At 34.3% G+C, this 24636-nt stretch overlaps 1 protein-coding gene across 5 annotated transcripts in view; it reads left to right on the plus strand.

Annotated features, from left to right (window-relative positions):
- The window catches only part of DGKB (diacylglycerol kinase beta), a 329366-nt gene that overhangs the window by 101593 nt on the left and 203137 nt on the right, over positions 1–24636 (plus strand). For 3 of the 5 annotated variants that reach the window (XM_065753425.1, XM_065753426.1, XM_065753428.1), the window contains 4 exons: positions 2817–2915; positions 11078–11110; positions 15244–15360; positions 18957–19030. In XM_065753425.1, the coding sequence (XP_065609497.1) occupies positions 2817–2915; positions 11078–11110; positions 15244–15360; positions 18957–19030 (323 nt within the window). The remainder of the gene's footprint in view (positions 1–2816; positions 2916–11077; positions 11111–15243; positions 15361–18956; positions 19031–24636) is intronic. The other 2 variants (XM_065753427.1, XM_065753429.1) reach the window with 1 other exon arrangement.

Consider the following 24636-nt stretch of genomic DNA (forward strand, 5'->3'; position numbering starts at 1 on the left):
CTAGTGCAGGATTTAAATCTACATGGGAAGGTATTCTAGAGTTTCTGCTTTTTTCTTTCTGGCTGATATTGTTATTGTTATGGAACAGCAGTTGTTTGTTCAGTGTTGTAAATAATAATGTCCGACTGGGGCATTTGTGAGTGTTTGTTTTCAACATACAAGTTTGGATGTTTTGTGACATTTTCTTAACACAGGAATGCAAAATATGAAACATCGTCAAAGAAAGTGGATTCAGAATACTTTCAGATATAAACTGTTATGATCCCTTAGAAGTGAATATTTTAGAAGAAAGCAAATATGTAATCCAGATTGCTGTCAAAACGTGGATAATTTATTTAGACACAATCCAAAATTTTGAAATGCAGATAATTAAGTTTAGGCTATGGCCATCTTTCTTTAGGTAGATAATTGAGTGTTCTGCTCTAGACAGAGATGTGTTTGCATCTTTATATGTTTTAATAAGTAGTAATATGTAAGGTTCTCTCTTGAAGTCAAAGGAAGTTGTAAATTCTGTAGCTTCTTTAAAAAAACAAAACAAAACAAGTCCAAATGTGAGTCTGGACACAATTTGTAAATTTATTTTTGCTTCTTAAAACAACAGAGGTCTTGCTGATATGTTTTTGCAATGCAAGAGGCTGATGGTTATTGTGGAACTCATTCTGAGCCTCTTTTAAATATTCTCCTTTTTGCAATTAACAGGGTCACTTTAAAGTGAAATCACTGATTCAAACGCCCAAATTTAGAGATATTTGGTTCTAAGTATTATACTGACTATAACTATATTGAGTTTTTAGCCAGGCTACTCCGTATTTCACTCATCCACCATGATCTTGTAAATGTCTCTTTCCTCATGCTTTCCCCACAGCATATACACTTTTTTTCCCTACTTTGCAGACATTTGGTTGCGACCAAGATAATATTCTGAAGGAGCTAGGTTTTAGAGTAATGGAATTTGGGGGAAATGTTTTTAAAATCTGCTAAATCATTTTCTGAGAAGAGATGCATCTTTTATTTTATTGTGTCAAAATGTTATTTTCATTAAAGCTACATATCTTCTACCAACTCTGTTGTCAAAGATCAGCAGAGACTAATAAGAAGATTAAGCTGTTTTTTCATAGATAAGTTTGCATGCCACTGAGTAACAGGGCTGCTAATTACCACTGAATGTGCAAAGATACTTTTATTTGATGTACATGGCCTAGCGTGCATTAATTATGGTACGAGTAGCCTTACTACTGAGGCAGAGAATTAGCATGACAAATGATTTAGATTACAGGGTTACCAAAATACCCTCACAATAAGGCTTTAATACTCAGAGTAAATCATTAGATTTTTTATTTTCTGTTGCTAAGTAACTGCTTGAAAAGGTAACACTGCAGTTAAAATGAATATGGACAAGGCTAATGTTAGGTACCATTTAGTTCAAAATTCAGAAATGTTATGTCAACATTAACTATACCAGATAAGTTTATGATGAATATATTACTGGTAAAGCAGCAGTTGAGATAGTTTTATTACAATTTTCATAGAATTCAAGTGACATATCACCTAATGGAAAAATGAATCAGTTGCTCAAAAAAGTGTGATTTACAGATGCAGCTATTGTACTACAGGTTTTGTAGCAGCTATTCAACCAGTTGAAGTACTGTGTGCTATTCATTAGACAGATTATCTGATAAATCAGACTTATACTTCAGAATTTATGGGTTTTATTATCTTTTGATGAAAATATACCTATCTTCTCAAAAATACTCTTACTAACTATACATGCATTTTAATGAACATTTTATTCAGTGCAAAAGTAATAAACTTTCATCAGATCTCACAATATAAATTTGTAGTATATTTATTTATTGTGGCTGTCTCTAATAGTACTAAGAAGTGTACTAATAAATGTGGTTAGTTTTCAAGATCCAGTCACACAACTGAGCGTTTGTACTGTGTGGTTGGATATATATGTTGAAATATTCTATTTAGACATATATGATTTGAATTAAATGCTAAGTAATCAGTAACAACTCTTGACTGATAATGCAAAATATTTAAATAAATATTTATTTAATATAAAATTAATACTTTTTAGCATTTTCTTTTGAAGTTATATACACATTTTTAACTTCCTACCTTTTTATCAATAGAGAAGTAAACCAATGCTCTTTCAGACAGAAGACTTGAGGATTTTCTTTCCATAAGCGTAGAACTCTTCTCATTGCTTTCATGAAAGCAGGATGAGTGGTAGGAGTGAAGTAGAAAAGTGTAATTCAGATTCCTCAGTAGTTAGTGGAATGGTTTCCCCAAGGTAGATTAAAGCTTTTAGATATTATCTGATTTTCTTGTTTATTTCATATCTATTTTCAAAGATATTTTAGCATCACAACTGAATCAGTGGTGCATTTATAAGCTTCAGATAGGAAAGAGAGTTTATAACAATAATGCCAAAGGCTGCCCCAAATTAACCTGAACTGCCCCCAGCAATAGAACAAAAGTCTTTCTCAGTGCAAGAAGTTGAAATGAAAATTTTGTTTACCAATAGCACTGTTCTGACGTTACTTTACTGTCGTGCAAAGTTTGCATTTTGTGTGCTGGACCACATGTGCAGTTTCTAAACTGTGAAGCATTTTGGTTTGCCGTTCTTTGCTTCTGTATAAATTCATTGCTTTTGTCAATATGAGGTTTTCCCCTGCAGTGTTTCATTTTCCCTGTAGTACTCTAGTAATATTGAGATTAATTTAGCATATCTTAAGTCACTCAATTCTAGAATGCACAGAATATAGTAGCGAAATATCAAAGCTAAATATTTTTCTGTCTTCTCCCAGTTGCATAATAAATGTGCTTCACATCTAAAACCCGAATGTGACTGTGGACCTTTGAAGGACCATATTTTACCACCCACATCAATCTGCCCAGTAGTATTGGTGAGTTGTCTGTATGTTTATTTTAGATGTACTATTCTGTTTTACTTAACTGAAATGATGTTGGTACTGTCAGAGGATTTGTTAAATTCACAGGACTATGTGAACCTCAGACCTAATGGGTAATTTTAGCTGATTAGTTATAGGTTCAACTGTGCTTGATCCTCTGTGCATTGCATTTTCCTTCATGTGAGAATGAACTTTCTGTAGGGCATATTATAACTGAAGCTGACTCAGGTTTTATCACTTACTCAGACTGTACTTACCAGAAACTGTATAGGCAGAACACTTCTACGTTTTACATCTTTTATAGATCCAACTTCCCAGAATAATGAAGTTATTCTTATGGACAGTTTTTGCTTGGAATGCATATTGTATATCTGCAATGCTGAGGTCTCTGATCTAAGCCGGAGGTTACCTAGAATGATGACACTGGCCTTGCAGTAAGCTATGCATCAACATTATGGTATATTTTATTCTGCAGTAGTGGACAGTAAATTTCTCTGTCCACAAAAACAATAACTCAATTCAATGAAAATAAAAATGCATGCAATATATGTAGGTGGTACTAAAAAGACCTGAGCAGCTTATGGAGAAAGGAGGAGGTCTTCAGAATTAACTTACGTTTTCATAGATTAAATTGGATGTTATGTGCTGATGAAAGTCATAGTATCATCATATAACAGAACAGTCTGTTATCATATAACAGAACGTGGTCCTCTTAGCTCAAATGTATTTCAAGAGAAAGAGTAAGAAATTCCTAGATTTGAAGAATGATTTGTGGTAGTGAAAGAAAGAATATATATTCTCACCACCTCCTGAGTAAAGAATATTCTGATTAATAGTAATATATGTTTATTTTTGGAATAACTCTTTCACTGTTTATTTGTCAGTCTGATAAGGAATGAATCCTAGAGTCTGATCGTCAACATGAATAAACTGGTAGTATTCCATAACTGTTAATGAAGGCAAAGAAGTGGAAAGCTGGGCTTGATATTAATGAAATATTTTTACGTATTTAAGAAAAGTCAGAAGAGTAGTTTCATTGTTCATCTGTAATGACATTTTGATATTATCTGGACATGTTCTGAATAGTAATTTCAAAAATATTATTTTAAGTTTATCAGATGATTGCATTTTCCATTACTGTATTTAATTTTCAGGTTTTTAGGTCATAAGAAAATGTAGAAGTTCTGGTTTTGTTATTGGACAAATTTTGTTTTATTGTTATTTATTGTTTACCATTTTTATAAACCAAATAAAGCCTCTGCATGAAATTTCATCTTCAATTACGTATATTTGTGTAACTCCATTTTCTTTTCAGAGGAGGAAGAGATGCAGCAGAATTAAGATTTTTATTCCATAATTTGAGTTTAGTTAAGTTGTTTAGAGGATAGATAAAACCACTCTAGAGTCAAAGTCATCCTTGAATAGATTTCTTTCATCTGCAAATTCTGTAGATGTAAGCAGAAATAAATGTTTTCCAGTATTAGAATCGTGTCTCAGTATTACATACTATAATGTAACATAAAATAAGTATTTCAGCACTATGGTTTATATGTTGTTAAGAATAGAAAATATTTTGATGTAATGGGAGCTTTATAATTTTGTAGTGTATTTGTTCATCTATGAACTTGCAAAACTGTATTAAAGTCCTGAGTACATTACAAATAATACATCAATGACCTTTCTAATAAGAATTCTTAAAAATGTTTGATAACATTGTGCATATTATTTATCTCAGTAATTTTTTAATTAGTGTCTCCCATTTCCTGCTAAGGGGATTCCTTTTGAGAAATTATGACCTCAGTGAATGTAAAACCAGTGCTTTCGTTGACAGCAAAAACAGTGAATGTACAGTCACTGAAATTCTCTGAAGATGCAATAGTAAGTGTGTCTGTTAATCAACTTGGTGCGTTAAGGCATTGCAGATAATGAATCCAGCAGGCTTTCATCTAGGACATGCAGTTAGCTTTATTGTTCACCTAACCAATAGTATATCTGACAATGCTACATATATTTGGAAAGCAAGAAAAAGCAGACTACCATTTTTGTCACGATGCTACAGGGTCTTTTGTGCCATATTTGCCCTCAGAGTTCAGGGAACTTTTCAGGTACCTTTTTCTTGCTTTAGTGCTTTCCCTAGGCAGGCAGCTAAGCCCCACACAGCCACTTGCTCATTTGCCCACTCCACCTGTCAGAGAGAGAGTGTCAGAAGGATGCAAGTGAGAAAAATCATGGATTGGAATAAGGATAGTTTAATAGGTAAAGCAAAAGCTGTGTGTGCAAATAAAGCAAAACAAGCAATTCATTTAATACCTTTCCATAGGCAGGCTGATATGCCATTTCCAGGAAGAGCTCACCACATGTAAAGGTTACTTAGGAAGACAAGCACTGTAGCACTGCACATCCCCTACTCTTTTTTCCTCTAGGTTTTATTGCTAAGCATAGCATCATATGGGATATCACAGAAATGCATCATAATTTGAGCTGGAAGGGGCCTATAAGAAGTTAACGTAGTTGTGGGAAAGACAATATGACAAGTTGAAAAACAGTTTACCTTTGATCTCACAAAAGTGTTGGCCTTCTTTTCCACCCGTAGTTTGGAATTCCAGACTTTTTCCAGAAAACTGTCAATGTTCATCTCTGACAAAGATACCTTCTTAAAGGTGTTCCCTCAAGAGTACAGGCAAAATCCCTTCTCATTTCCCTTATGGAACTAAGGACGTTTGTATTTATGCATATTTCTCATCCTTCACATGTAATTTCTTCAGTCCTTGTCCAACCTAGATTCCTCAGAGATAAAGGGAATTTTTTTTCATATTTTGTACTTCACAGCAGTGTGTATTGTACTAGAGTTACCAAAACAACAGAGTTGGCCTTGTGCAAAAGCCAAGTGCACCTTGTTGTCCAGCTCTGCATCTTCTCAGTTTTTATCCATTTGCTTTGATATCAAAAGCCACAGTTGTAACTTTGAAGAATAAGCAAATAAGTCTGTTCTTTCTGATCTTAGTATGACAGAGGGTGACGTTTCCTTTTTTTCTTTTCCCACTACAAACTGTTAAGAAACCCTGGGGAAACTCATGCAGTAGTTATTGTGTATATCGTGAAAAAATCATTCATCTGTCTGCATTTGGTTCCATATGAGCATTCCTCGAATCTCACTGCAGTACCTTTAACTGTTTTAGTGGTATGTAGCCTGTGAACTGTAGAACTAGTCCTTTTTACATTTTGTTTACTGTATGTAAGAATTGTGCAGTGAAGTTTTTTGCTTGAGCTAAATGAGTTCTGTTATAAACTGTGTGTAGAGAACTCAAGTGATAGTCTTTTAATAGATGTCAGATATGCTTTAAAGCTACTCTCTTTTATTTCAGTAACATTTAAATTAATTCATACTGATTGAATAACTGTACATTGAGACTTGTTTCCTAATGAGGGCACATTTAGAGGAAAGGTTTTGCATCATTCTGATATCCTGTGGGTAATTATATTCTAATTATATGGTGGGGGGGAAAAGTCTATAACTCAGTACTGATCTTGTTCATTGGACCCAATTAATTACATGCACATAATGAAAGTTCATGATAAGGTTGACTGCCAGTGAGTTTAAAAATCTTTAACTCAATTGAATCCTAGCCTACCAAGAGTACAGAATGAGATCATAACCAGGTTAAAAACTGAGTATTGGAATGAGATGAGTGAGTAGAGAGGGAAAAAGTGGTCTCTCTCTCTCTCTCTCTCTCTGTTATCACTCCTCTCTCCAGTCCACCTGTTTTATAATGCAGAAGGGAAAAAATGCTACCATGCCTTTTGGCTTCTTGATTTCATACTTTCTTTATTCCATTTATTGATGAATACATAGAATGTTCTAGTTTTTTATTTATGTATATAGAGAAACAACAAGACTTTTCTATTTCCAAACAAAACAAAAATAGTTTTGTCTAATGACAATTCATATAATAAAAGCATACTAATTTTATATATATATTTCATTAAGTGTGATTATTTTGATTCCCCTATCATTTAAGTTTTAAAATGAATTATTTTTTAATTTGTACATTTTATTTTGTAAACTATAATTAAAACTCTTAATTGTGGAGTAAAAAGAATAACAAAGTAATCGTGGGATAAATTGTAAACTGAAATGTAGGGTGCCTCAAAAGCAGTGTGAGCATTCCTATATGTGACTTGCCACTATCTCCGTAGTAACCAGTTTATTTCAAAGGGGGATATTCTGGTGAAATATAGAAGACAAGAAGTGAATAAAATAAGATTTTAAATTGGATAAATTTACTTCTGCTTGATTTTCAACTTCATTTTCAGCATTCTGGGATGGTTTGTCTAGTGGAAATATTTAAAATATTTTAGGACAAAATCATGTGAGCATAAATTTTGTTTATAAAAGCACTGTATACACCATCTACGCTTAAAATGTAAAATATAAATATAAGTTATCGTAAATAGAATTCATTTGACCTCTTAAAATGTAATTAGCTATATATTTTAAGGGTGATTACAGGTTAATCTGATTTGGGTTAGGATTTTGCTTTTTGTTTTATAAGAATATCAATAACAGTGTTCAAAAAATCTTGTGTTTATAATTAGTCCTATTTAGACACATAATGACACAGCAAATGGCATGTTTTAGCTAAGCACTGTGCCGTAAATCTAAACCTTATACTTAACAATCTATAGCTTCAAACTTCTGAGCTTTTTGTGTAAATGTAGGAATTATGTTGTGATCCTGGCAAAAACTAATACAGTTTAAAGCTGAAAATATCGTAAAATAATTTTATTTCCTTGTAAGTATTTGGAGAGAATAAAGAATTTGTGCCTGTACCATAATTGCAACACAGTAAAGTAGATGTTTTTTTTCATGTCTGATAATACATTTTATAGTGATAGTATTTTCTTGTGATAGTTAAATGTTACTCCCACAGACAAACATAAATGTACAGGTAACAAAGACGATGAACAGTTTCTGGTAGAAAAATGTGCCTTCTTTAATCTCTTTTCCAGTTTTTAATCCTAAAATGAGAACTGTTTTAACTCAGTTGAATCCAAGCTCAACACAGAGCACAAAAAGTCATTGTAGTGTGTAAGCATCTTTATGAGCAGACTGTTTCTTTGAATTTGAGTACTAGCTTGTGCTTAGGTTTTGAAAATATGAGATACCACAAAAACAATTACTTGAATTTATATGCTTCAGCAGAGAGGGTGTGCTGGTGGTGGTTGTGTAAATTTTAATCTGATTATGAATATTAGGTAATGGTTTAGCAATTGAAATAGATGAAAAATATAGGTTTTTCTTTTCTTTTCAGTTGTGTATCATGTTGCAGATTCAGTTCTCTGCAAATCTAAAACAGACATGAAATATAATGGTGTGCTTATCTACACTAAGAGCTTTTTCATTTCTTCGAAGTCAAAAGGAAATTAATAATTGCCCTGGAGGAAAATGTATCTTCCTAACTAATTATCTGTTCGGCAAACACAGTTCAATGTTAAAATAATAAGATGCTGATAAACTGAAATGGCAGCCATTCAATCATTTTAATTTATATCTAGTTGCCTGCCCACAACTCATTACTATTGCCTGTCCCTAATTTTATTTCTTACTCTCTCTCCTATTGGAGTTCCTTATGCCCTTGCCTATACAGAATTATAGAATGTTTTGGGTTGAAAGGACCTTAGAGATCATATACTTCCAGCACCCAGTTGTTGTCAGGGACGTCTCCCACTAGACTATATTGCTCAAAGCCCTATCCAACCTGGAGTTGAGCACCTCCAGAAAGGGGCATCCGTAGCTTCTCTGAGCAACATGCTCCAGTGTCTCACCACCCTCTGAGTAAAGAATTTCCATATTCCATATTTGTATTTCGTTTAGGTCTCTTTTAAGTATTGCAAGGCCACATTGAGGAGCCTTTGCCTCTCCTGACCGAATAAATCCAATTCTCTCAACCCATCTCTGTAGGAGAGGTGCTCCAGTTCTCTGATCATCTTTGTGGCCCTCCTCTGCACCCACTCAAGCAGCTCTGTTCTTGTGTTGGGAACCGCAGTGCTGAACCCGGTACTCCAGATGGGGGCCTCACAAAGTCAGAATAGAGGGAGGCAAAAGCCTCTCTGCTTTCCTCTTTTGACAAACCTCAGAATACAGTTGGCTTTTTGAGCTGCGAGTGCACACTACTGTCTCATGTCAAATTTTTCATCCACCAATGCCACTAGGTCCTTCTCCATAGGGTGTTTTTTATCTATTTGTCACCCAACTGATATTCTTGTTTGAGATTGCCATGACTCAAGCACAGGACCCTGTGCTAGTAAGTATATTTTCAAATTATTTTTGTAGCTCTTTCTCAATGTGCATTATTGCCTACCATAGTACAAGTTCATCTTAGGTTGCAGGTAAAATAAGTTTTCATCCTAACAAGCTGGGGCATGCTGATGTACATACTGAGTGGGTGCAAGACAAAAGGCAAGTTATCTTAAACGAACTTAATTAACTAAGACAAACATGCTAAATGAGGAATACTTGATATTGATTTTGATGTGTGATTCTTTTCACCTCCATTAAGACATATTAAACAAGTAATATAACGTGTACATAAGATTATCATGTAACACTTCCTTGTTGAGAGCAGCCTTGTTTTGACTGAAGAGCCATTTTAGTGTGTATTCCCAAATGACACAGTCTCCATTCTAGATTTATCTTTTTCCAAATATTTAGAATACCAATGATTGGAACATATATATGCCCTTCAGATTGGGATGTGTGTATGTGTGTGTGTGTATATATATATATATGTATACACACATATATAATTACAGATGCATCTAAATCACAGATGAATGTGACAGCAAATAGCTATTACAACTAAACTGCATCTTAGGGTGTATTTAGTTTGTTTCTGTTTTTCTGTTTTGTTTTGTTTGTTTCATTTAGCTTTTGGTTGGTTAGGTTGTTTTTTTTTTTTTGTTTTTTTTTTGTATATGGGTTTTCTTTTTTGGTTTTCAAGTTGTCTGACTCTCTTCAGATATTGTATAACTATGCTCAGAAGTCAAATGGAAGAGAATTTTTGTAAGCAGACTCTTGAATACGACATAGATTTTCAAAATGACAGTCCAGGAGTACTTGCTGTGTTATTTCTTTGGATACTAAAGCAGAACTTTTCTATCTCTTGGAGACTCCCACTAAGCAAAGTAGCTCTAATCATGGACCAATCTTTAAAAAACACCAACCTGACCTTCCTCCAATTTATTTAAATAAGCACTAAACTTCAGTCTGATATTCAAATCATGTATTTAAACTTCCATGATCTTCGTTCTAGAAACATTTGAGGATATTTTTGCATGATATTCCATGGGTTCTATCAGATCTTCTATGATCAGATTCCTCTGGTCATTATTTCTTATGCAAATATGTTCTGGGCTTTCAGGTACATGTATAATCTATAGGCATATAGTATAAAAGTAACTATACAGAAATCATCTAGCATTTTCAGTAGTTACTTGACAAACTGTAAGAAAAGTACCAATTCATACAAATTGAAAAAGAGACAAGGTGGAAGAAAAATCTTTGCTGTGGAGTCAGTGGGTTTCATGTCAGCAGAGAAAATGTAAACAGATCATTAATTAGTCAGCCGTTAGCTACTATTTGTCTGTTTTCTCATGAGTTTGATATTTCTAAATGTCACTTTTTTGTAAAGGAATAGACTGTTCATGCAAAGAAAGGGCAGAAATACTGTTTAGTCCTGAATGTTTTGTAATTTGTCCTCTATAATAGAGGAAAGCTTTGTAGATAATGTAAGTAATCCTTACTTTGAATGAATTTTCAATGATTTAAAAGATGAAATAAAAAGAACATTCCCTAAGTACCAAGAACCTCACTTTATTGTAAGAAGTAATATAGTCCTCAAGTTTAGTAATACTTTCAGCTTGCAATGAAATGATAACACGTATAATTCTTGGAATATGAATTATAAAATGTAAAACTCTAGGTGAGTAATGTTTCAGGTTGTGAAAGTACGTTGCCGGGGTAGGGGTGAAGCACTATGTATGCTGGTTGTTGAGTACAACTGCTGCAAGGTAAGATTCCTTGTGAGAGCCCTTGCCATGCCCCCTGCCATCTCAGCTGTTTGGTACTGCAGCCTAACCTTCTTTTTTTCCAACAGACGCTTCCCACTTTAGGAGGTTTGCTCCCTGAGGTGCGTAATGGGAGCCGTCCTTGTGCGCACAAATACTAATGGATTGTGATAATGTACATTTTTCTTGCTAAAAAGTGCATTTTGAGGCTGAACTGAAAGTCTAGGCATGGTGTTCTGTGCTGTCATTTGAAAGACATATCAGTTCTTTAATTCTTATTTGGATTAATGAAAGAAAGATACAAATGAGTAGTTCCTACCTGACAGTGCTCTCTGGAGCAGTTCTGAATCCTAGAAACTCCATCCTCTCAGTTAAATGGGTAGTGGCCTCAATGGGGAAGTTCACGGGAATAAAAGAGAGTGTGATGTGCAAAAATGGGTAAAAAAGATTGTTTTAGTAAGTACTGTTTTGAAAGGCATTTTCTCTGGCATATACCAAAAGAACAGAAATTTCAATTCTTTGAGCCATCAAAATGTACAATAGCTTTTACAGTGCTGTATTCAGTATCTCTATCAAACTCATGCATGTCCACTAAACAAAATCATTCACAGATGCATTATTCATTTTGTATGTTTCAATTAGAAAAGATATTACATACAGTACAATTGTTGTCAGCATTTCTTACCTTGAAAAATAAATGCTTGTATTTTTAAAACCATTTCTTCAGTGCATGTTAAATTTGTATTAGCATTGCTAGAACTTGTAGAATATTATCCAAAGAAGTTTTTGTTAAACTGCTATGTCTTGATAAGTGAACGACACTTGTTGGTTCCTGATAGTCTTGGATATCTTAGTAATGTTACAACATAGTAGTTCCTGAAAAAAGAGGGAGGTGATAGGAAATACTATATTCACTTTGAAAAGTAGACCTTCAAGAATAGTGTCGTCAAATATCTGCATTGACTTTTTATAAAATTCTAGAGAATGCTATATAAAGAATGTAACTTTTCCTTTAAATTGTGTGAGGTATATGGCCTAATTCTTGTAGTGATTGCTTAGTAGAAACTGTTTTGATCAGTAAGACAAGCAGCTATTTTGCTTATGGGACAGGTAATGTAAATTGTGGAAAACATGTTGCTGTTGCAGCAGTCATGGAGCCAGGGCCAGCTTGGGATATTTGCTATCTGTCTCATGCTGGGACAAAGAACAGTATCCAGAATTTTTTAAGACATTGTCACTGGATTTTGCTCAAAAATGATAGATAACAGAAGTTTTGGTTATTGCGTTAAGCATCCTTAATGTAAAGACAGTTTTCAACAGTGTATAAATACTTTTCCTCTAGGGAAAAGAATTTTTAGTGCTATACTTTATAAGGTCTCTTTTGAGTGGTGTTTTTTAAGTTCTTAAAATGCACATTACGTGTCAAATCTGTTCCTTTCTGTCAACTTTTTCTTTGAACTGTCTAGACTTAAAAATCCTCTCTTCTACTGTAGTTTTTGTTAGGAATCACAGTTTTATACTATCCATGTGTCACTTCTGAAATCTGATTTAATTTCTGAATATTTTGCCATATCCAGTTTTGGCCTTATAAAATTAAATAATATAAAATTATGTGTAATGGTGGTATACTCAATTTATATGAAGTGTGTTGACTTTTACAAATAGAGTTGTTTGAAACATCAAAGCTGCTTTTACATATATACTGATTTAAGAAGTTTCCTTCAGACTGAACTTTCATACTTTCTATCCTTAGCACTGACCAATATCATTGTACGTTAAAGTTTGTATTAGTTCACAAGCATTCTGTTTGGATGCGTCATCCTAGTTTTAGTTTCTAAAAGTCATCAAGCAAATAGACAGCATTCTGAAGGTTAGGGTTAAGTTTATTTGTTTTATTTGTTTCTACAGTTTTCTATTTAAAGCAATGATATCATAGTCTAGATGCTTGACTCTCCTTTTGAAATGGTCAAGGTATGCAAAGCATCCAAGAACTCAGTTAACTAACTTATTAGAAATGTCCTTGTGTAGACTCCCCCATTTTTCTCCTGAAACGTAGGTTTTTTAGATTGTCTTTGTAGGTAATTATACAATTATTATACAATAATTATACAATCACAAAAGCATAGGGATTAGAAATGACCACTGGATATCATCTAGTCCAGTCCCTCCAGCTAAAGCAGGTTCCCTAGAGTAGGTTGCAATGGGAAGTATCCAAGTGGGATTTGAATATCTTCAGAGAAGTAAAGTTCACTACGCTGTTGGGAAGCTTGTTCCAGTTCTCTGTCTCTCTAAGTAAAGAAGCTTTTCCTCCTGTTCAGATGATGCGTCATGTATTCCAGTTTGTGCCCATTGCTGTTTGTTCTGTTGTTGAGTACCAGAAAGCTTGACCCCATCCTCCTGACAACTGCCTTTTAAATATTTATAAAAATTGATAAGATCCCCTCTCAGTCTTCTCCAAGCTAAACTGTTACAGGTCACTCAACTTTTCTTTCTAAGGGAGATGCTCCAGGTCCCAGTCATCTTTGGGGCTCCCTACTACACTCTCTCTAGAAGAGTCTTTCTTAAACTGGAGAGCCCAGAACTGAACACAGTACTCCTCCAGATGTGGCCTTACCAAGATGGGGTAGAGGAGAATCATCTCCCTCAACCCTCTGGCCATGCTTCTTTTAGTGCACTTCAGGATAATTTATTGTCTTTCCTGGTCACAAGGGCATACTGTTGGCTCATGGTCAACCTGCTGTCCACCAGAACAGCCAGGGCCTTCTTTGCACTGCTTCGTTATTAGCAGGTTGGTCCCTAATCTGCCCCAATGCTTGTGGTTATTCCTCCCCAAATGTAGGACTCTACTTGTCCTTGCTGAACCTCATTGGATTTCTCTCCACCGCGCTATCCACTTGTCCTGATCTTGCTCAATGGTTGTGCAGCTTTCTGGTTTGTCAGCCACATTTCCTACCTTTGTATCATCTGCGTGTTGTCACAATTCTGCAACGCACATAGCAACCCAAAGCAGCCAGGAATGACTTGGACTACTGCTTGCATCAAGACTAGATTGAGGCTGAATTGGTGTTCATATTTATGGAAACCAAAGATGACAGAAAAACTGTGATGACCAATGTCTGTGTTATGGTGATGCTAGAAAGGCATAGCGTTAAGCTAGGATTTATTCTACGCCTCCCAGGGAACCTTTGTCATTGCTTCTTTCCAGGCTTTATCAGAGGTACCCCAGAGTTGGATTTGGCCTGATATGGAATGTAAATGGTTAATGTTCAATGAAATATTTACAGAGAGCAATTGCAGGGGGCGCAACAGTGTCCTTCATGCTCTTTTCTAGTACAGCAGCTTTGTGCCAGCCATTTCCCCTGACTAGTTTAAAGCCTCTTTGCTCTCGTGAAGTGAGGAGATTGGCTGGAGAGTAGTCAGGATTAGTTTTACTGATTCTATTTGACAAACATCTGCTCATCTTAATTTATGGTGCATTTTTGGACAAACTAAAAGGACATGCTGGGTGCAGTTTATAAATAGGATAAATGAGATGCAAAGAGCAAGGACATTTTTTTTTTTTTTTTTTTTTGCTTTCAGAGTTTTCTGAAATGACCTGACAAGAATTGCAACTATGACAACAACACACAGACTTCAAAGATTTTCTCTTTCAAATAACAATCTGATTGTGCTGTATATCAGCATCAACTGTTGACAGCTGCTTAGGATCTAATGTAGAATCAGAACTTCAGCTGGTTTCCTTCTGATACAAAATGTCTTATTTATAAAAAGCTGCTTTAAAGGTCAGCCTCTTAAAGATAGACAGTCAAATGATAGTGGTATGTTTAGAATAGGTATATTTTGCTGAAAGTGTTGAAATACTCTTGAGACATCCAACCTTTGTTAGCAGTTAGAGATTTTGAAAAACAACTGATCTGTTAAATGATTACATATTTTGTATGACTGGATTTAAGTTTCAGAATGCCAATGTCAGATTATCTTTTCATATCACATTAATTTGTGTTGTGACTGAACACCTTCATCCATCTACTGCCTGGTCATTATGAAATATCCAGGCAAATAGATAGATGTTTTGTGAAGTGGACAGTCATTCTGTAGTAACTTGACTGAGATCTCATTTTCATTAAAACAGAATCTGACATTATTCTCTAGTCAAAAAGCATAGAGGTATAATCTTAGTTATTATTTCATAAAATTATATAATATGTTTAAATGTTCAATTTTCTTTTTTTTCCTTTTTTTTTTTTTCCTGAAGGAAAGACAGGCAACAGTGAAGAAAGAAAAGGGTTGTCCACAGCAAATGAACAAACTGGGAGAACGAAATAAAATGCAAAGGGCAAATTCCATCACCGTAGATGGACAAGGTCTTCAGGTGTGATTATTGTTATTTTAATTTTAAGAGTTATGAAGACAACAATAGAATAACGAATCTGTAAACCAAAATACATCTAATGTGCTAGTGCTTCTAATATAACAGTCTTGAATATTAAAAAAAATAATAACAGTAAGATAAGTTCTTCTGTACAGGAATCCCACAATGCAAATCTTCTGCTTCTCATATGATGGGTAGAATTTCCTGAAACTTTAAGTGGGGGGACAAACAGTAACTGAAGCACTTGTGCTGTGAGTAAAGCGGGATTTGATTATTTTAGTGCTTGTAATTCAACATTTTTTAAATTTATGTTATAAATCTATTACTTTGTCAGTGTTGTTTCATCTTATTTGGACCTTTTAACTGAAAGATGGATAGATTAAATTCCAACGATGCTATTTATCGGGGTATTGCCAAATAGGGTATTTGGTACACCAAAATTCAGAGTAGAGAAAGGCAAAGTGGTTTAAGTAGTAGCAATATCTAGAAAAAAGATCAGATATTTTTGTACTTGGGATTAAAACCTGTGTGTGTGATTGATTAATGTTATTGTAAGGAGGTATGTCAGGAGTTCTGCTTGAACTGCTAGTCTGTATTTCACACTCTTGTGATATAGAACTTGTGATACAGTGGCTGATCTGTCCAGAATAGTAATCTAGCACCACTAACTCTTGCATACACAACATTATTAACTTATTAAATTCCTCTTTCAGATATTTATGGCATAAGACTTTTTGTAATTTTGTTATTGTGAGCCAAAAATATTTCTTTCCATTGTGAATCCAGAACTTGGAATTCATAATTGCTTTTATTTATTATTGTTTATAAAGGACCATATTACAGTGATAGCATTAGAGATAATTCTGTAGTGGTGTCTCATTTTCTGATCTTAGTGTAGTCATTGTTTTTCTCTGTTAAATAAGATCGGTTTGGAGTAATGAGAATCCATCTTAGTGCAAACAATTACAAGGGCTGCTCTGGAAGTAATGCTTCCTATTTTATTATGTTGGCCCATATTATCAAAGGGCAGATATTGGTAGCATGGCTGTAGAAGGTGAAGGTCTCCACTAGTATTCCCTTAAAGTGTGGATGAAGCAAAGATGTGAAATTGAATTGATAAAGCAAAGATGTCGAATTGGATTGATAAATGTGGAATAAAATTGATAAAAAAGATGTGAGCAACATCTTCCTAGCAATGATGCCATCATAGCAGCTTTGAAACAGCATGTCATTCCCGCTGGCATAGACTTTTATGAGTGTGGCATGTAGCCTCTTGTTCATCCCTGCTGAAAATGCATAGCTTATGATGTTGACTATTTTAAAAAATGGCGTTTTGAAGCTGAGAGTTTGCTCTGTCAAATAGTGTTATTGTGCTTTTTGCATCTGTTGTAGTTTCCATCAAAATAATTTGGAGGCGTTACTTTCAGAGCGTTCTTCATAAATTTTTCATTGGTAACAGTAATTATAAGCCTGGCCATTGTGAAGGCTAAGTGGACTTCCAATGATACCATGGTGAGAGACTGAGGTCTGTGAGAATGTACAAGTTATGGTTTTTGTTGTTTTTTTTTCACTAACAGATTATATAATTTTGGAACACTTTCTACAGTGAAAATAGAAGCAAGTAGTCTTGCTCTCAAAAACTTTTAAGTCACTTGTCCAATTAGTGCATAGAAGTTGCCTTTATATCCTGCTAGATTAAAGCCTGAAAATCTTTACCCATTCAGTCTAAAACTTTAATTGCATTATGTAAGAATCTACATTATTTAGAAAAGCTGTAAGAAATTAATAGAAAGACATTGTTTTGGAATTGAGTGGAATACAAATTGCTTATTTGATTATTGTTTTTTGATAGTCTTAAAAATACTTGACATAATATAATTAAGTTCTGAAATAAAACATTTTTGTTTTAAATGTGTTCAAATTTTATTTTTTATTGAGAAAAATACTATTCTCATGGCCAATCCTTCCTTCCTTTAGACAGCTGTGAGCAGATAACTTAGTGGCAGTGGAGATCTGCGCAACTTAAAGACAATTAATCATAGTTAAGCACATTCATCTTGCTTCTTTCTAGCTAACCAGCATAATGATCAGGATTATTATTTCTAATTAGAGGAAGTAATAGATCATGTATAACCTTAGGATGAGTCTCATTAATTAACCTGCGTCCTAAGGGATTTCAGTAGGTAGTCCATCTCTGTCACAATGAACACCATTGGTTTACACTTAGTTCACAGGGACAAACATCATGGGAATTAGCTAAATAACTAAAATTGATTAAAACAGTAGATAAAAATTAAATATATGACAAACTTCACTATATCCAGTAATTTGATATATGTTTCAACATACACCACTATACTGAAACAGTCTACAGTGACAGAATGTGATGCAGGGTTGGGTTTATACTTGGTTTAATTCCAGAATTTGCTGGACCTTTTCCTTACTGTTTGTTAAATGTTGGATCAGAATTTGATCAATGGTTTATGAAGTTATGGATGGAACTGACACTGTACTGCTGACCACATGCTTCTAAAAGAAAAGTGCTTTCAGATGTCTATGTGACTATGGGCCTGTGTTTATAGGATGCCTGTAAGACATGTTTTGTTCCTTGTTTCTGCCCTAAATTAAATTTTGTGGAATCTTCAAATGAAATGATTTTGTTGTTTCAGCAATTGTGATTAATGATTTTGGGCAATAGCTTTAAATACATGATTTCAAACAGAGTCTAAGCTTTATTATCTCTGTAGCTGTTGATTGTATGACTTTAAAGATGTTTGCTTTGAACTCTTGGTACGCTTTTAAAAATTCTAGACTTGTGTAAGCCTTTTACATTCTTCACAGTCTGGAGCAATGTCAATGAACACTTGGGTTTTATAGCATCTGAAATCATTATTATTACACTGAAGGAAGAAGTTAGTTTGTAAGCCATAGTTTGTCTTTCTTTCATGTTTTCTCCTTATCTTTAAATTTTCCAGCTTTCTAAAAATCTAACAAGCAGCATAATAATAATCAGCTCCTCTAATTAATATAAAGTGTGTGAATTTATATCATATCAAATATTGCACTTTTCTGTCATTTATTAAAAATAAAAAAACAACTCTGTACAGTATTAAGATTTCATCATTCTTTATTTCATCTTAATAGTACAGTGTCATTTCCTCCTCTCCTCCTCACTGAAAAATGCAGTTTCTTCATAGCTTATTTTCCATAGGAAATTATTTCTTTGTCAGAATCAATCATACATTTCATAGATTTAAGATTTTCTTCTCTGATGATATTGACAGATGTAATCTATATATAACAGTATTTGATTCAATGAAATTCCAAGTTAAAATGGCATTACAGTATGACAAACACCTAGCATGAAATGCATGTGTGTATATGTATTTAATTGTACTAATATGTATTACTTCACCACAAATTACAAGTTTATATCTCTATATAAAAATTGTATATAAATGTAGAATTGCTACCAGTTAGGTTACACAGCTTAACATAGTTTGCATTAAGCCTTTTGCTTTCTGTCTGCTGTAGGAAAAATAAATAAATAATGAACACAACATAGCATTAATGAATGTGTTATCCCTTCCCTTTAGATCACTCCTGTTCCAGGCACTCATCCACTTTTAGTTTTTGTCAATCCTAAAAGTGGTGGGAAACAAGGAGAAAGGTAAGACTTTCCACTCTTATTTTTTTCTCCTAATTTCTGTAATATGTTTAAAAATTACTTTTAAGGTTTTGTATATGAAAAGACATCCAAAATTAGAGTATTTTTAATTATTATTTTTTTTGCCTCACATTTTGACATTTCATTATCCTGTTTAGAAGAGGTACACACCAGCATATGGTTAGAAACTCTACAGTTTAAAACTAGATTTAATTTAACATCAGGAAGGAAAGATATATTCTGCGTATGGTCTTGTGTGATTTGCATGCAAATGTGTTGTTACATTTTGACTTTTATATTGTAACTTCTTTGAAACAGTGTCTCTTAAAAAGTGATCCAATGAAGGGGACTAAAGAGTTGTTAGGACAGTTCTCAGAGCTGATGCACATCTAACCAAAACTGAACTCTCAAGACAAGTAGATGCCAGAATTTAGAAACTGATTATTTGTTCCCTCTACTGGTATACATGGATATCAACAATGCTAACAATGCTACTTATGTCAAAGACAGTTAATCTAAAAGTTTCATTATACCTACCTTTGCAGACAGAGAAAACACTACGGGCCGTCAACTGACTTAAAACATTCCTGTTTCAAACACTGTAGCACTAAGTGGTCCTGGTGTGCAATCAGGAACATCAAGGGAGTGAGGTAGTAGAATTCAGTTTGCCTTTTCTATAGTTTGGATATGGAGTAGAACAGGGATTCAGTGTGGAAGTGAGAGAGAGATTTGAGAGATGCATTTATTTAGTCATAATCTAGAAACAAGTTAATTAAATACTGTCTCACAGATTTCAGTCCCCAGCTTATAATTGATCTCAAGTTCACCATCTGAATGAATTTAATGCACATGAGGCATGTCATGTAATATTAGATATTCTCTGGTATAGAAGCAGATTTAAACATTTTCCCCCAGTCAAAGCTCCAGTTTCCATTCACAAATTCCAGTCTGACATGTTCTAATTTATGTTGATGCAATTGTTACTGATGTCAAACTGATCACAGAAGTTATCTGAATTACAAACAAACAGACAAAAAGAATCCTACTTAATTCATTAACACAGTTACGTGCAAGTGTCAGCGTCACCACATACTGAAATACATAGCAGTGGGGGCAGCCACCAGTGGGTAGGCACCATGAAGAAAGAGAATCTCTTAAATTGGCTTTAATGACACACAAAATAATGTTAGATTGTGTAGATTAGTACGGAATTGAACTAGTATGACCAAGTTGCACCCAGTGTTTTTGTGTTAGCAGAAGCACATGGAAAGATCAACTGCACGATCACGTAGATATATCTAAAGTCAGTCACTAGCAGGTGATATAATCTCATGCTTTGGTCTAAAACAGTATTCAAAATTCTTAAAAAAAGGAGCATTCTATATATCTTCTGAGAAAGGAATTTGTCTTCTCACTTTTCCTGGTATTTACTTGGCTACTTTACAGTCAGAAACCCAAAAAGGAGGAATCCCTCCCTCACCTAAATTTAGTGGGTGTGTTATATGTTGTGAAAAGTAACATTATAGGACCTCTGAATACATAATTCATGTATTCAAAGTTGCACAGTTGTGGTGACTTAAGTCAGGCTTTTTGATTGTAGCAATTCTGCAATTTGGTAGGTATCAGTAGGAGTAGAGGATAGGTTGTAACAAAAACACAATTTCCAAAACTGCCTGGGAGGTTGTGGTGGGATGGGAGGAAACAAAACAAAACAAAAACACTAATTGCTATAGATGAGCGTTTCATTGTCTTGATTCATTGAAATGGAAGTGATTTTTCTGAGAACTGTTTCCCAGTCTTATGATTTTCTCTGAGAGATCATGATGAATTGAGTTATGGTTTTTAATTGACTTTCATTGAACTCAGAAAGGTTATTGCAGATACTGTCAACACTCCAGTGTTCCCACAGTTCCCTGTATGAGATTTTATGCCTTGCCATATGGTAACCCAACCCATATCATTGCCCTTAGACTTACAGAGAGTGCATTCATCCATCTGACAACCAGTTGAATAAACGCACTCCCCCCAAAAGTACTCTTCCTTTTGTGTATTTGTTTCCGCCTCACCCTCCCAAGAAAAGAATTCTCTAAAACACAAAGAAAAGGACTGAGGATTGCTTTAAGGGCACCAAAGTTAAATACTTTTGTTATGGTTTTTGAGTGATGAAACGGAGGTGTGGTGAGAAGGAAACATGTGGAAAGAAAGCATTCAGAACACGGAAATAGTTTCTCAAAAATCATATGTAGATTACATTACTGATATTTTTTGAAACTCGAATTCTGCCAGAAAACCAGAGTTTTGCAAAAGATATAGTGATAGGTATCATGCTCTTTTTGTGTAGGTTTCTTTTTAAATAACTAATGGCATGATTTTCAGATATAACTGAAAAAATAGCACTCTATTTTTTCAGTTATATCTGAAAATCATGCCATTAGTTATTAAAATAATCTTGTTGTTCATTCTTATAAATAGATGAATATTATTGCCCATCACCTGAGATGCAAATGAATTTAAACAAGTTTATTTTAGACTTTAGCAGTTTAGTACAATGTGTAATACATTTGTATGTGATAAATTAGAACTGAAGTGTAATTTAATATTTATAAAGGAGAAAGTTGCAAATTAGAATTAAAGTTGATGTGCTTAAAACTTCCACATACCACAGATAGGTCTTAATTAAAAATGAGAATGGATAGAAGTTCAACAAAGCGAGTTGGATATCTTCATCAGGACAAATCGCATTGTAGCTTGTTTTCAGTGAATGTATATTTCTGAATGAACATTTCTGGGTTCATTTAGTCAAGTGAAAAAAAAAAAAAAGGTACATCCATTTCACCCCTTTTCACCCCTTAGCTAACATTCCTGAGTTTGTCTGAGTTTAAGATCTAACAACTTAAGATGGTAGCTTTCAATAATGTGTGAATGAAATGGATGTACTTAGTACCTCACTGACAAAATAGTTGATTTCAACAGGAAGAATATACAGCTGGCAACTAGTTATGGCATGTAGTATTTCTGAACACTGCTATTGTTAAGGGTAATAAGGGTAATAATATTGTTAAGGGTGCTTCTCAGGTAAGATAGCTTGCATCTAAATCATACTGTTGTTTTGCCATACTCATTACTTTGTTTTCCCCTTCCCCATTTTCCAATTTATTTCCCTGACCAGCAGGTGAGTTTAAACAATTGTTTCCTTGACAAATGTGCGGTTGGATGCACTGGAGATCAGCTTCCGTACACTGACGTTTCCTGCTGACTCTACGTTCACTGTCTGTGCAGTACAGGCTGATGTTATCTTTGACCTTTGTTGTTTTTCAATAACTTTGGTTCAGAGTAGTTCTTCCCTCTACCCAGTGATTAGCCTGGATTTCTAATATTTCATTTAGCACTGAGACAATGTTTCAAAAGAGGCAGTTTAAAGTGATCTTTCTGAAATATTTTATATCCAGGAGAAATCACTATTCTTGATTTTGTGGTCGAGGGCTTGGCTTCTTTGCTCTCTTTGGCATAAGGCACTGCCATGGCCAGCTTTTTCTCCAGCATAGTCAACTTTACTACCAATTCTGAATTACTAAATTACCAGTATCTGTCCATTTCTTTTGTCTGTAAAGGAATGGTCTTATTACCTCAGAAGGTAGCTCAGTCTGACTCAGCCCAAGCTCAAGTGGTCAGAAGTTTTTTCTTCAACAGCAAAGCTGTTCTTGAATGATCCCATCACTCTTGGCCACTCCCGCTGTAATTTTTTGCCAACTCAGCTATGCTAATGCAACTACTGTGGGGTTTGTATGAGATTTGGTCATAATTTAATGAGGTACAGAGGTAGAAGATGACAACAAATAAATTTTTCTTAGGATTTGAATTTTAACTTAAATTTGTTAATACAGAATAACCCTATGAACAGCTGCAGAAATATACCTCTTTGGTAAACTATCATGGGTTCAGAACAATCTGGAGCCCATAGTGGCCAGTGACCATTTAGTAAGCCAGCTTCATTCATGATATTGCACTCCATCACCAAAAGTTGTGTTTTGGCATTACCCACTGTGCTGCTTCATGGCTCTGTCTGAACAAGTCTTCAGTCACAAGATAACCACATCCAGTTCCTTCCTTTAATACAGAAGCAACATGTCTAGAGACAAGTCAGTAACAGTAGGGCTTTTGGTACTGCACACATAAAATTGGAAGGCTGTATCACTGTTTACCAGTCTTGAATGTGTCACACTGTCAGGTCTAGTTACTTTTTACTATGAAGGCAGACTTTTATAGACAGTTTTTCTTCGTCTTTCACTGATACCAGACAGCAGTGCTTTAAGCTTAGGTTGTGACTACTACTATGTTTTGTAGCACATAGCCTTTAGGCACGTAACTCATGAGCCTTTAGAACTTCCTAACTATTCTGTTGAAGAGCTCTCGGTCAGTTGCAGGAGTTAAATTCGCTGCCTCTTTGACCAGTTTAAATCCTGTATCACAGAGAATCAACTTACGTGTGCTAACAAAAATAAATAAATAAATAAACAAAAGATCTTTTTAAATTAGTAAGACACTGCATATGGAATGGAAATATACTGTGTTGTAAGTCCATGGTTGAACATCTGATTTAGTTGTCATCACACAACAGTTGATAATAGTGTATGTGCTGGCAATTGAAACCAGTCATTTCACACTGACTTTTTCTGTCATCAGTGGCATGATGAGTAGATCATGATGTAGTAGTAGTATTCAGTGTGTTTGAACATAATGCTTTATGAAGAAGCTGATATACTAAATAACTGAGAAATTAAGAAAACATTCCAATTTGGCAGTTTTGCAGATAATTATAAATTTGCTTGTATTCAGTATTCTAACATCCTTGTCTTCCACCTAGCCTGATGAATTGTGCTCAGTGAATTGACATATATGTGCATCCTTCAATGCACGCATAGGTTGTGTCTAGACAGTATTGTTTTCTTGAATTAGAAAACATGTAGTCATTTTTAAATACATTCTACTCTTGTTATCCTTCTATTTTACCTTGGACAATAAAAAGAAAGAGAGAGAGATTCCGATGTGGAGGAAAAAATGTTTTTCAAAAAACATAAGGCTATTAATTAACTTGTGGAACACAACCCATAAAATTGAAACAAGATACGTGAATTTATAATTCAAACTATTATCACAGATCCCAGATATGTATTCATTGTTTCTGAGCTAAACTCATATACTTCTATATAAGAAACCATGCTGGTATCTCATTGTTATCACTGAAGGATAATACATTTCTAGTCTTTTACTGAAGAAAGAAGGAAAACATTTGTCTACAAATTTAAGATTATTTATCCTAGAAGTTACATTTTTTTTAAATATTCTATGCTGTAGGGAGATATTTTATAGGATGGGACAATGTTTTTCTTGCTGTATCAATTCCCCCCTGTTATTTAGATTATTTTCAATTGGGTGTACTTCAATTAAATTTACATAAAGAATGGTTTTGAATCTTTTTCACTTTCTTCCCATTTGAGTATAATCTAGAGCTGTAAGTTCTTAGCAACTGAATCTAACTCTAGTTGACACTGGATTTGTTTTCTCAGAATGTTGTTCAAGCTAGAGGGATGTTTTTGGTGGGTTACAGA

This window comes from Cyrtonyx montezumae, unplaced genomic scaffold, assembly GCF_038088225.1.
Source record: "Cyrtonyx montezumae isolate F1298 unplaced genomic scaffold, pur_monq_1.0 scaffold_8, whole genome shotgun sequence".
In the NCBI taxonomy this organism is placed as follows: domain Eukaryota; kingdom Metazoa; phylum Chordata; class Aves; order Galliformes; family Odontophoridae; genus Cyrtonyx; species Cyrtonyx montezumae.